Raw genomic sequence first — 13,688 nt, 5'->3', positions numbered from 1 at the left:
GCTAACTAAACCACTGATAACAAGGGAAATATGTCCTTACAAAAAGAAGACAGGACTAACAATCTATTCAATGGCTGTAAAACTACCTAACTCTTTCTCTCCGTAATTATATTTCCCACGTTTCTACGGATTTCTTCATTTGGCTCAATATATATTTCACCAACCTGTTATGATTAAGCTTCACTAGCTTTGATGTTTGTTATCAACAAATGTTTTATTTGGTATAGAACTAAAGGGGAATGAATGCTCTTGTTATAGAACACAAAATAAAGTTTATAAAATCAACATTAGTTTAGTTTAATGAGGTCAAATCAACGATGGTATCGTCACTTAGGACAGAAAGAGTTAAGTTACTTCATAGTTCTTAGACGAAGCGTATAAATGTTTCATCTTTCGCTTAAATAAACGCGAAACAGTCATTACATAACATGGTCTTTAGATATTGTAATTTTAGAGACTAAGTCTCTAGCCTGCGCTCTGGTTATCAGCAAAGAGCTTCCTTCAACACATTTGAATTATGCCCAGATATTCAAAGGAAATATACATAAATAAATAATAATAAAATTATATATATATATATATATATATATATATATATATATATATATATATATATATATATATATATATATATATATTTAGCTCTTTTTCGTGACTGTACGCATCAGTGTACCAGCACTTTATTCAATGTGGGGAAAAAATATAACTTTTCTAGTATTTTAACGTTATAACTAAGTGGTTTACAACGTAAAGTGAGAGTACCATTTTTAGACCATTCGACCTATAGCGGAAGGTTAATGGAGGGTGTCATCTGGCCAGCACAAAGACCAGCCACCTTTACTTTCGTTTTCTTATTCTTCATCTTCTAGCCTTCTTTTTGCCGCTCAGCTGTACCTTATTTAGCAGACTGGAAAAATAGTTGTGCTGTTCTCTTCGGTTGTTTAGCACTGCCGTACAGAGTGTTGCTTATGTTAGGATGTAGTGGTTGGGATGTAGTGGTTGGGATGTAGTGGTTGGGATGTAGCGGTTGGGATGTAGTGGTTGGGATGTAGTGGTTGGGATGAAGTGGTTGGGATGTAGTGGTTGAGATGTAGCGGTTGGGATGTAGTGGTTGGGATGTAGTGATTGGGATGTAGTGGTTGGGATGTAGTGGTTGGGATATAGTGGTTGGGATGTAGTGGTTGGGATGTAGTGGTTGGGATGTAGTGGTTGGGATGTAGTGGTTGGGATGTAGTGGTTGGGATGTAGTGGTTGGGATGTAGCGGTTGGGATGTAGTGGTTGGGATGTAGTGATTGGGATGTAGTGGTTGGGATGTAGTGGTTGGGATATAGTGGTTGGGATGTAGTGGTTGGGATGTAGTGGTTGGGATGTAGTGGTTGGGATGTAGTGGTTGGGATGTAGTGGTTGGGATGTAGTGGTTGGGATGTAGCGGTTGGGATGTAGTGGTTGGGATGTAGTGGTTGGGATGAAGTGGTTGGGATGTAGTGGTTGAGATGTAGCGGTTGGGATGTAGTGGTTGGGATGTAGTGGTTGGGATATAGTGATTGGGATGTAGTGGTTGGGATGTAGTGGTTGGGATGTAGTGGTTGGGATGTAGCGGTTGGGATGTAGTGGTTGGGATGTAGTGGTTGGGATGAAGTGGTTGGGATGTAGTGGTTGAGATGTAGCGGTTGGGATGTAGCGGTTGGGATGTAGCGGTTGGGATGTAGTGGTTGGGATGTAGTGGTTGGGATGTAGTGGTTGAGATGTAGTGGTTGAGATGTAGTGGTTGGGATGTAGTGGTTGGGATGTAGTGGTTGGGATGTAGTGGTTGGGATGTAGTGGTTGGGATGTAGTGGTTGATTGAGATACAGTGGTTGGGATGTAGTGGTTGGGATGTAGTGGTTGGGATGTAGTGGTTGGGATGTAGTGGTTGGGATGTAGTGGTTGGGATGTAGTGGTTGGGATGTAGTGGTTGGGAAGTAGTGGTAGTATGGTGTGCCTAAGGTGGATTGAGAAGTGGAATTCAAAATCGAAATCCCAGTCTTCACCAGGTTTTGAACTCAAGTGCTTTACCAATCAGCCACCTCGCCACATTTAGAAATTATGACTAATACAAAACAAATAATAAAAGAAAGAATTTTTGGTTGCAAAACCCAATGTCGGCCCTGCTATTCCATTTTTCTTTAAAGTTATTTTTTAATGATGTTTGTTTAGATACTTTCACTTACAATAACACACAAGACAAATAGGTTAACGTATCCAAATTCAGATCATATAATACTGTTGAGCAGTCAAGGTTATTGAGAAGTTTTATATAGTTCATGATCAAATACACTGTTCATTGTAATATACCCGCTGGAGTTCATCAATTATAAAGTCATAGTCGCAGATATAGGAGCATAAGCGAGTGGTCAAGACAAGATCAGTTTTTTTCTTTTTCATTACAAAGAGCGAAAATCCAAAATTGTTCCTAGTTAATTATTTCGTTGGTGCGTTTACCAACTGACAGGTCAGCTTGAAATTCTATTATTCCGATGTTTTTATGTCCAACACTATATGAATTCGAACTAATGGCCCAAGCCTTCTCAAGCCAACGCGGTCACTACTCTGTTACGAAGGAGTCTAAACGGAGAAGAGGCAAGACTTACGTTTAACACTCATCTCATTGGTACTATCAACCCAATGCAAATATTTGTGGCTTTATTTTTGAATTCATTGTAAAATCGCAACGTGCTTTGCACGTTGTCTTAAAAATTATTATAGGTAAAAGTGAATGTAAAGTAGTGAACCAGAAAGATGGCTTGAAAAGTAATTTATATACTTAATTAAATATAAACTTATTTAGCTTTTTTAATGATGAATGAAACAAAGATTTATTATAAATAACATTAATAATATGAATTAATTATAAAAATTATCTTTAATTTTATAAATATTTTTATTTTGTTTTTTAAATTTTAACATAGTAGATACAATTACACAGATATTTTATCAGTAACTAAGAAAAACATATACTAAATTTGGTTTTAAGTTATCTCCCCTATTTTTGGATAATTAAATGTCATTGTTACCTCCCCTTTCAGTTAAGGACTAGTGTAAGTACACCTAATGCTTTATTAAAGACCACAGTAATAATGCATCGTTTAAATCAGGGGTGGACAAATTACGGCCCGCGGGCCACATGCGCCCAGAAATAAAGTGTGCCCACAGATTATACATATTGTTATGACCCTATAGGCGGCGTAAAAGGCTTAACTATAGGCTCTGCTGACACACACGTGAATCACTCAGGTCAGCGGGGCCATGGACAAGGGACAGTACTACGATTACACGATTACACGCAAATATGACCAATGTTATGGTCATGTGATCGAAAGCCTGCGTGTACTGTTGAACCCAGTGCAAGCCCGGAACGAGACGGAGAGGCTAGTGCAAGACTTGATACGGCGGAACGGTGTTATCGCAGAGCTATTTGTACTGTTCTACGTGCTGCCAATTGTACAGTATTGGCTGTTATTTATGGACATTAAACTATTACGTTATTTTGGAGCCCTGACTTGTCAAGTTCTTTAAGTTGGTGGTGTATGGTGCAGTTTGCAGAGAGCCTGGATAGTGAGATTCGTAACAATATAAAAAATGCAAATATATATTGTTATGTATACATAATTGTAAATATCTAATAAATTATTAAAACTTCTGATTCCTATTACTTCTGATGAAGAGGCTAAAGAAAAATCACACTAACGTGTACTTCTAAAAAGTTTTAAAATAAAACGAAAATTATTCTATTGGCAATATTTTGGTATATTCATTCAAAAGCAGCACAATATCTATACCAGTGTTTCCCAAACTTTGTACCGAGAAACTTAAGTGTTCCACGAGAACTGAATAGGTATTCCACGAGCTACTGGAATAATCAACAGGAAGACCACGTGAAATAGCCTCTCCAAAAATTAAAAAAAAGCAGTGTCCCGCTTAATACTCAGAATGTTTGAAGCGTTCCGCTAAGAAAAACAGTTTGGGAACCACTGATCTATACAATGCTATGGACAAGTGTTTTGAAAGTGTTGGGTTCGATTGGAGCAAGATGTAGGGGCGGACTGGCTTTATGGGCATTTGGGCAAAGGCCCGGTGGGCCGGTACTCAAATGGGCCTAAAGGGCCTCATGAATGCCACTATGGCACGCATTAAATTGTTAAAGGTTTTATAATATTCTCTTATATAAGGGGCTATATGAGCGTCATGTTGAAAACATCTTTTACAGACTACAGCGTAAATCTAATTTAATGTTACACATTTTCAAAAATAATGTAATAGCCTACATTCGTAGACAGTGACATTAGTAGGCTTCATCATTTTAGGGCCTACAATGGATGGCTGCCTGGTTGTGCGGTTTGCGCGCTGGACTGTCGTTCGGATTTATCGACGGTCGAGGGTTCAAGCCCTGCCCGCTCCCATCTCCTGTCGTCCTGCGGGAGGTTTGGACTAGGAAGTAAACTATCTTTAACTCTGAAGGAACATCCGAAACATGTAAAACATTTTACAAACAAACGTTTTACAAACAAATATTTTACAAACAAACATTTTACAAACAAACATTTTACAAACAAACATTACAAACATAGCGATTAAAAGCTACGTTAGGCCTATATTTCTTATAGAGGTTTATAGCGTGCATATCAATACATTATAAAAAACACAATGATTTTGAGAACATGTAGGCTTGTAATAGGAGGCCCATCACATGATATACATTTTATGGGCTGTACTGTTATAAATGCCTGGGCCGATTTTGACATCCATTTCCGCCCCTGGCAAGATGGCTGGTGTAACACTTGATGCAGCGCAATCTTTTAAAACTTTTCTCTTCGTTATTAGTGGGAAGCGCGGTCGAGGAGCCATGTGCGCTTGAACTTGGCTTGGCTACCTAGAAGGGGGCTCGAGGTTCGACACCCGACTCGGGCCTAAAGGCAGCACGGAAAACCAACTCCTAGATACCCCCCCACCCCCCACTGGTCCACAAATGAGATTGCACCAAAAGCGCTCTGAGCATGCTATAAGCATGAAAGTAGCGCTATATAAAAAGCTATAATAATTGTTTTTTCCACGTTTCAATGGAATTCTTCATTTGGTTCAATACTAATTCACTCCCCTGTATAGATTAAGCTTCAATAGATTTGTTGTTTGTTATTAGGAATTTTTTTTATTATTATTATTATTTTTTTTTGTGTGTGGATAGAATTGAATATATTCGCGGAAAGGTTTTACAAAAATACTCCGGAGTTTTTAATTTTATAAACTCTTAGACTCGGCAAGTCATACGATGCTGTCTTTACTGAAACAGAACGGGATTTCTAAAGCAAAATTATCATATTAAAAACTTACATAATAATTCGTATCATATCAATTTATATAGTAGCAAATATAATAGTTAATAAGAACTGATCTGGTTTTGGAAGTTGACGGTAACAATGGAATCTTAGATCGCGGGGCCCCCCTTAGGCGCGGGGCCTGGAGGGTTGCCCCACTTGCGACCCACTAAGGCGCTACTGGGTCTAATCAACGTTGGCATCGTCAATGAGGAGAGAATGAGTTACACCACGATAAAGTGGAGGAAAGATAACTCTTTTATTTCTACAAGTCGGACTAGAGTTACCTATCGTAACTTTCGCCTCGACAGAGAGTAGGGATGAGAAAAAAAAGAGGGGGGGGGGAGAACAAGTAATATTCCACTTTACATTCTATATTCGACAATATTTATGTGTGTATTTTTTGCACACGTCATTATCTGGTGTCATTAAAATAGTTGAATGTTTTTTCTGTAGCTTTGTTTTAATTTTACCCCTTTGTATTGCCCGTCATTGCTAACCACGGCTACGGCTTCACATATATTTCGTGGAGTCGACTGGTCTCTCAATGTAGTCGAAATTCCTGCATCGGATAACTGTTTATTTCTATCAGTCGTTACACTTCAAATACCTTGGTGTAACTTTAGATCGCAAACTAAAAATGTGTGAGCACATCCAGGATGTTGTAAGAAAGGCCTCAGGGAAACTTTGCATTGTGCGGAAGCTGGCATCCACGAAGTGGGGAGCCCGAGCAGACATGCTCCGATCCCTGTATTTAGGAGCAGTCCGATCACAGATAGACTACAGCCTACCTGTGCAAATATATGGCTCTAGGACTGCTCTTGAACAACTTGATAAAATACAGTCCCAAGCACTAAGATTTGTCTGTGGAACCTTTAGGACAAGTCCAGTGAATGCGGCTGAAATAATGGCTAATATAGCTCCACTAACCCTTAGGAGGGAAAGGTCAGTACTGACCTGCTATGAGCGGTATAAAAGGCTGGATGAATACCTCCCAGCTAGAAAACTAATGGATGGTTGGAGATGCAGAAGACGTATCCAGATGCAGTCTTTTATGCATCATGCCACTAGACTATCTGATGAAGCTGGCCTCTCCACCAACCGACAAAACATTCAACGCTTTCATCCCCTTCCCCCTTGGTGTCGCCCAACAACCCCAGACATACGCTTAAAATTAGTAGACCCTAATGCCACTCAGCAAAGCCGTTCATCTAACGACCTTCAAATCCTAGCTCTGGAGACCATTAATACCTTCAAGCCCAGTGCTATTTTTGCATACACTGATGGGTCGGCATCAATAGATTCTGGAAGAGCAGGCTATGGAGCCTACATCGACTTTCTTGGCTCTCACACAGTCAAAATCTTTGGACCATGTGGTAGTGTTTGCAGTTTTGATGCGGAGACCAAGGCAGTCTGTGAAGCCTTAAAAGTCATTTACTCTCAACTCGGCGAGGGACATTTGAGGGCAACACAGATTGTTGTGGTCACTGACTCAAAATCTGTACTACATGCTTTGCAAAGCCCCGGACCATGGCCCCCCAATATCAACACTGTCATCATGGCTTCACATAACATCAAACAACGCTATGGCACCCCTGTAATAATGCAGTGGGTACCGAGTCACATAGGTGTGACTGGCAACACAATCGCAGACTCTTTGGCCCACCAGGGAGGGCAAATTCCACCCACTGATCAGGCTGTAAGCTTTCATCAAGCCCTGGCTATAATACAGAAAACAGAAATGGAAAAGTGGTTTGAGTGCTGGGACAAGTCCCAAAAAGCCCGTGGAGTCTGGGAGCGCATGAGGCGCCCTGACCGCACTTCCCCGTGGTGGAGGCTGTCCAGGCCTGAGCAAGCTATTATAGCACAGTGCAGGACAGGCCACTGTCCTGTTGGCTCATATTTCTCGCGGCTATGGCCAAATTTCGATTCACGGTGCCCTCGCTGCGGGGAAGAAGAGGAAACCGTGCCTCATATTCTGTTTGACTGCCCCAGACTTGCTGATCTCCGTCTCGACAGGTCTGGGAAACCCAAAATTCTCGACCTGTATGGCGACATTCATGCACTACGCAAGACAGCAGGGTTTCTGTCCAGGGCTTTTGCAAGAGAGGATTTGAGCCTCTCAAGCCCTCACTCTAATGGAGTTTGATGATGATGATGATGATGATGATCAGTCGCATATTTAAAAAAATGTCATCGACGAAGCTGTTGCTCTCGAACTTCGCAAGATGGCTGTAAGCTTTGTTTGCGAACATAGGGATGACTATGTCGACGCCCTGTCCGTTGTTCTTACTCACGGAAGCACAGTCATACACTCTGCTCTACAATACGCTGCCTACATGAATACTTCCTGCGTTTATGGTGGCGAGGCTGAAATGGTGATGTCTCAAATACTTCCCGCTACTATCACTATTCACTTCCGAGGACGCCCGCATGACCCTCCTCGAGTTTACAATCCGGGTCAACGTCTCTCTATATCCCTGCTATTTAGCGATTGCATTCATCGCAACGTATTGGGGTGTAAAACTATCGCAGCTGCTGCCTCACAAACTGTCCTTATTCCCCGGATATCCATGACTCCATCAGATTCAAATTTGCCTTTTATCTTTACGCGCAAACAATCCCCTGTTAGATTAGTCTTTGCCATGACAGTTAATGAATCACTAGGCCAAACGTTCAAAAAGATATACCTGTATCTTCCAAAATCTGTTTTCAGTCATGGACAACTGTATGTTGCTCTCTCCAGAGTTCCTTCTTTTCATTCACTCACAGTCGTTTGCCCAAACCCAACCCATTTGGACAACTGTGTCTTTCAGGAAGTGTTCACCCGTCACACTAAATAGCGGTGTATACTACGCCCTGGGTCGACTAGTAATACATACATATTACTTTTTACATATTACATATACAAGGGAAAAAACTGCACAATTAAGTCAATTAATAACCACAAGATCTAAGTAATTAACTTTTTATTTTCTTTATACTGATTGTTATGCTGTGCTCGATAATGGGAAGCGTGGTCGAGAGGCCAAGTGCGCTTGAACTTGGCTTGGCTTGGCTACCTAGAAGGGGGCTCGAGGTTCGACACCCGACTCGGGCAGCGTTGTGTTTACTAGAAAACCAACTCCTAGATACCCCCTCTCCCCCCACTGGTCATGCTATAAGCATGAAAGTAGCGCTATAAAAAAGCTATAATAATAATAATAATGAATCAATAACCAATATCAATAAGCTTCAATATGATCCTAGAATGGGGTGTGGGGAAAACAGAGATAATAGAAGCTTTTTAAAAATATAGTCTTAAGACGCTAGTAGTAAAAGATTTCAATTGAAACGCCTGGGATATAAGAATAGAAGAATTACTCACGAAAGAGGCATTCAAAAAATTCATCTATCCGAATGTTTGGTTCAACTAGAAGATAGAAGATGAAATTCGCTTCATAGATAAGTCTCTACTTGTTGCCGGACGACTGGAAATCCAACGCCTAAATTTAATATAAGCTAAGGTTTAAGTTAGATAAGGAGGCGTGGTGGCTGAGCGGTAAAGCGCTTGGCTTCTAAACCGAGAGTGCCGGTTTCGAATCCTGGTGAAGACTGGGATTTTTAATTTCGGGATCTTTGGGCGCCTCTGAGTTTACCTAGCTCTAATGGGTACCTGACATTTGTTGGGGAAATATGAAGGCGATTGGTCGTTGTGCTGGCCACATGACACCCTCGTTAACCGTAGGCCACAGAATCAGATGACCTTTACATCATCTGCCCTATAGACCACAAGGTCTGAAAGGAGAACTTTTACTTTACCTTTAAGTTAGATAAGAGTATTTAAATAAAGTAACAAAATCCACTTTAAACTGAGCCGGATTTAAGTAAGTGGACCCTAAGACTTTTTTTTGAAAAATGTAAAAATACTTCTATCTAAATGCATGCCGTTATATAGAAGAAAGAAATAAAGTTTTTGTAAATTTAATCTCATTTTCATTATTAGAAAAATAAATCTGCATATTTTTAACAAAACAAAAAATGTATATTTTGAGTTTGTGGCTGGTGATACACTGGGTAGACGCTTTGCGGTAAATCCAGAGCTTATATATGACTAGCGCACTACAAGCGAACAGTTCGCGTAACAAACACCCCACGCTCCACCCCTAATTTTCCAGTTCCGCAGCTTATCTTAGTGGCATAGCGAGGGTGAGTCTGGTCTATTAGTTTACGTTGTCCAGCCAGCTTTTTTTTTTAAATGACCCCCATTTACGGTCAGACTAATAGAAATGTAGTTGAATGTGTATTCTCATTTAAACATGGAGAAAAATATTTATTTAACAAACATTAACATTCTTCTTTCTAATGCTTCTTTCTATTTCTTCTTTCTAATTCTTCTTTCTAATTCTTTTTTCTAATTCTTCTTTCTAATTCTTCTGTCTAATTCTTCTGTCTAATTCTTCTGTCTAATTCTTTTGTCTAATTCTTCTTTCTAATTCTTTTTTTCTAATTCTTCTTTCTAATTCTACTTTCTTATTCTTCTTTCTAATTCTTCTTTCTAATTCCTCTTTCAAATTCTTCTTTCTAATTCTTCTTTCTAATTCTTCTTTCTAATTCTTCTTTCTAATTCTACTTTCTAAATCTTCTTTCTAATTCCTCTTTCAAATTCTACTTTCTAATTCTTCTTTCTAATTCTTCTTTCGAATTCTACTTTCTAATTCTTCTTTCGAATTCTACTTTCTAATTCTTCTTTCGAATTCTACTTTCTAATTGTACTTAATAATTCTTCTTTCTAATTGTCTTAAGCCTTGAGTCTATGACTATTTGACCACTAGGCCTTTGGAAGCTTGCCTACGTCTGACTGCCTGAACAAACTTTTGTCTGTAAAAGATCCAAGCAGATGTAGAGTATTACATTCCTATTACCGATGCCATCTATCCCATGGCTCTTGCGTTAGATACGAGGTTTAAAAAACTTAAATACTTTAAATGACACTCTGCATTAAAAGAAAATAAATCAAAGTCTTCATTTGCTGACATTTTAATGTATTAATTGTTTCACATTTGTTACGGTTACTACCGGCTATCGTGATAGGTGAATCATGGCCAATCCAGTGCAAGTGTTCTAGATTAAGGATGTTGTTACAACAGGATCCCAGAAACTTACGACGATTTAATTAGTAATTAGACCACCCACATTTAGAAACATCCTTGACCGCTCAAGTATTTAAAGCGATGCAGAACTAGACTAACTAACAAACATCCAATTTTGCAAGTTAAGCGAATTTCTTGAAAGAAAAAGTACACAAAAATCTTGTTGTTTTTTTTCTCTTGGATCTGAAAAAAATAAACTATGTCCTACGTTGTTAGGCTTCTGCTTGTGGTTTGCATGGCGAGCGTCGCTAGCGCCGCCTATGTCAACGACTGGGACCAGCCCTTCAACTTCAGATGTCCGGACGGTCAAGTGGTCAGCTACGTGTCCAGTATCCATAACAACAGAAGGGAGGACAGGCGGTGGGAGTTTCTGTGTCGTTCGACCAGACAGACACATTCATGCACAGACAGTGGTAAGTTCGCTATGTGACCCACATATAAAATCCATCTGACTTACACAATTTTTATTGTTGAAGTGTCCTAGTAATTATTTGAATTATGTTTGTATGTAGCGTAATATGATTACCGTAGAGCAGGGGTTCTCAGCCTGTGGTTCGCGACCCCCTTGGGAGTCGATTGACGATTTGCCAGGGGTCGCCTAAAGCCATCAACAATAAGGATTGTTATTGTCTATTCTTCTATTGCTGTGTGTGTCTGGGGGGGGGGGGTGCGGCAGAGTGGGAGATTGTAAAAAGGGTCGCCGAGCTTAAAAGGTTGAGAACCGCTGCCGTAGAGTCTCTGTTAAAAGGAAAAAGTCTCCCTTTCAGACCTTGCGATCTATAGAGCAGATGCTGAAAAGGTCATCTGTTTCTGTCGCCCACAGTTAACGAGATAGTCATGTAGCCAGCACAACTACCAACCACCATAACTTTTTCCCATTTCATGTCAGGTTCAGGGGCGGACTGGCTATGTGGGCATTGGGGCAAATGCCCGCTGGGCAGGTACCCAAATGGGCCTATAGGAACACCGAAAGGATCACTATGAAAAAATGAAATTGTTTAAAAGTTTTTAGAACATTATCTTATAAAAGTGAACCTTTGAGTGTCGTGTTTTAAAACATCTTTTATATCTGCTAACAACATAATTGTTGTGACAAGGTTACTGTGTGGTCAAACGTGACACACGGTCAAGTGTTGGGTATCGGAGAGTTAGGGGACTTGGGGGGAAGTGACGAGTGTGTAAACAAGAAGAGAGGAAGTCAGCGAGTGAAGCTGGAGATCTGTATATAACGTTTGCCGTGTATATATGTTATGTTGAAATGTTGCACAATTAAAAGGCACTTTAAACGTAAAAGGACTTGTTTCTTCACAATAATATTATTCATGTTACATTATTTTTACGTACGGTCCTGCAAAAAAGCGGCGTATGCTGCGCCGCCGGTCGACTAGTTATTATGTAGTTCTCGATGTACCATGGGTTCTTGGTGTGTTTCATTCTATGCTCTTACTCTCTTCAAACATCGACCTTTCACTCTCTCGCTGAGAGATTTTTCCGGTGATTTTTGCATGATTTTTGAAGGTGACTCAAAAGTCATAACATTTCAGGTCCCAAACGAGGCTGTGACACTTTTTTTCAAGTTCCCCTTTCAGACATTGTGGTCTACATGGCGGATGATGTAAAGGTCATCTTTTATTGTGGCCAACGGTCAACGATCATGTGGCCAGGCACAGCGACCACCCGCCTTTACATTTTCTCGTCTAATGTCAGCAACCTATTAGAGCTGGGTGGGCTCAGGGGCGCCCAAAGATCCAACATTAAATAATTAAGAGTTAATTTAAACTGAGTTTAAACACCTGAGTGAAATATGTGATCAGATCAACTTGAGTTTGGGACAATGATGAAGAAGTTGAAACCGCAAGCAAGACTCAAGTTGTGTTGTCTTTTATGTTTCCCTACATTTTGGCCCTTGCACAATGTAAGACTAAGACAGTAGATTAAAAAATTGACAGGCAATTTTTTTTTTAGCGGGAGGGGGAGGATTTGTTATGACATGATTAGGATTTAGTTATTTGTTCCGGGAATAAGGGGAAAGTTTTACTAAGCGACAAGTGACGTGACAGATCTTTGAAAAACAAGAACGCTCTATTTGACACTAGAAACAACAGGTCTTTTGAAGATACAGACGGCTAATAACGAAGGACATTGGACGGATCTCCATTTCAGTATTAAAAGTGTTTATTTTGTTATAACACTCGTGTCGACTACCTAATTTGATTGTTTCGGCCTTTTGCCGGTGTTTACTGAGTTGGTAAAAGTTACCTCCTTCTTTCTTCATTATTTGGATTTGACACGGCGGAAGAGCCATAACAATATAATGTATATAGATATAACTAAAGTTAAATTCGACCTAATTATTTATATAATCTATTCTTCAACTTAAAATAAATAGTACTTATAACAGAGTTGGCCAGTGGCCCTAATGCTATTAGAGCTTGGAATGGGTTGCCTGAGATAGCCAGGAAAACCAGTGACTTGGCAGAATTTAAGTCATTGGTTAATATGCATGACGCGTAGGACGTAATCATCTTCTATTTTGAAGTAACGTCTGTATTTTATAAGATAAGATAAGATTTCTATTTTTCTGTGTTCTCTCTCAGGTTATGTTAACGATTTTGATGGCCCTCTGGTCTACACATGCCCCGGAAACAAAGTCATGGTTGGCGTCCATAGTTACCATAACAACCGTCGAGAGGATCGCAGGTTCGGCTTCTACTGCTGTGACGTCCAGGGCAGCACACCACGTGACTGTTACACCACCAACTACGTCAACGACTGGGACGAGAAGCTGACCTTGGTTGTACCGGAAGGAACAGCCGTCAAGGCTGCGTACAGTCACCATGACAACCGACGCGAAGATCGAAGATGGCAGTTTCAGATTTGCACTCTGTAAACATTTATAGACTAAAAGCCGATTGCATTGAGTGTTTGAAATTGTATAAATGTCCTCACATTTTCAATAATTTGGAAGCATTTATAGAACTTTTATAGCTAAAGGTGGCTATGTTTTTAAATACTCTTTTTGTAAACATTTTATGTCATACTTCATTGACGTACTATTGTACCTATGTAATGTGTTGTTTATTTTGATATATATATAGATACATTTATGTTTTTTTTTCGTTGCGTTCTGATTTAAATAAAAAAAAAAATAAACTTTTTTGTTTAAATATTGATGACACTGAAATAAATAGTATTGATTTAAAA

General features: G+C 39.7%; 2 protein-coding genes across 2 annotated transcripts; one reads left to right on the top strand and one right to left on the bottom strand.

Moving 5' to 3' along the window:
- Nucleotides 1–895: 895 nt before the first annotated feature.
- LOC129922743 (putative proline-rich protein 21) lies at nt 896–5,845 on the bottom strand. Its single transcript, XM_056009692.1, has 2 exons — nt 5,826–5,845; nt 896–1,982 (listed from the first exon to the last, which is right to left on the bottom strand). The coding sequence occupies exons 1-2, from the start codon at nt 5,843–5,845 to the stop codon at nt 896–898; spliced, it is 1,107 nt and encodes a 368-aa protein (XP_055865667.1).
- Nucleotides 5,846–10,579: 4,734 nt separating this feature from the next.
- Nucleotides 10,580–13,688, top strand: LOC129922770 (dermatopontin-like). Its single transcript, XM_056009866.1, has 2 exons — nt 10,580–10,897; nt 13,082–13,688. Exons 1-2 carry the CDS (start codon nt 10,684–10,686, stop codon nt 13,372–13,374), a joined length of 507 nt encoding a protein of 168 aa, XP_055865841.1. The 5' UTR covers nt 10,580–10,683; the 3' UTR covers nt 13,375–13,688.

Source organism: Biomphalaria glabrata, chromosome 14, assembly GCF_947242115.1.
Source record: "Biomphalaria glabrata chromosome 14, xgBioGlab47.1, whole genome shotgun sequence".
NCBI classification, from domain to species: Eukaryota; Metazoa; Mollusca; class Gastropoda; family Planorbidae; genus Biomphalaria; species Biomphalaria glabrata.
The sequence above is the reverse complement of the archived record's forward strand: the minus strand, read 5'-3'. Positions and strand labels throughout refer to the sequence as shown.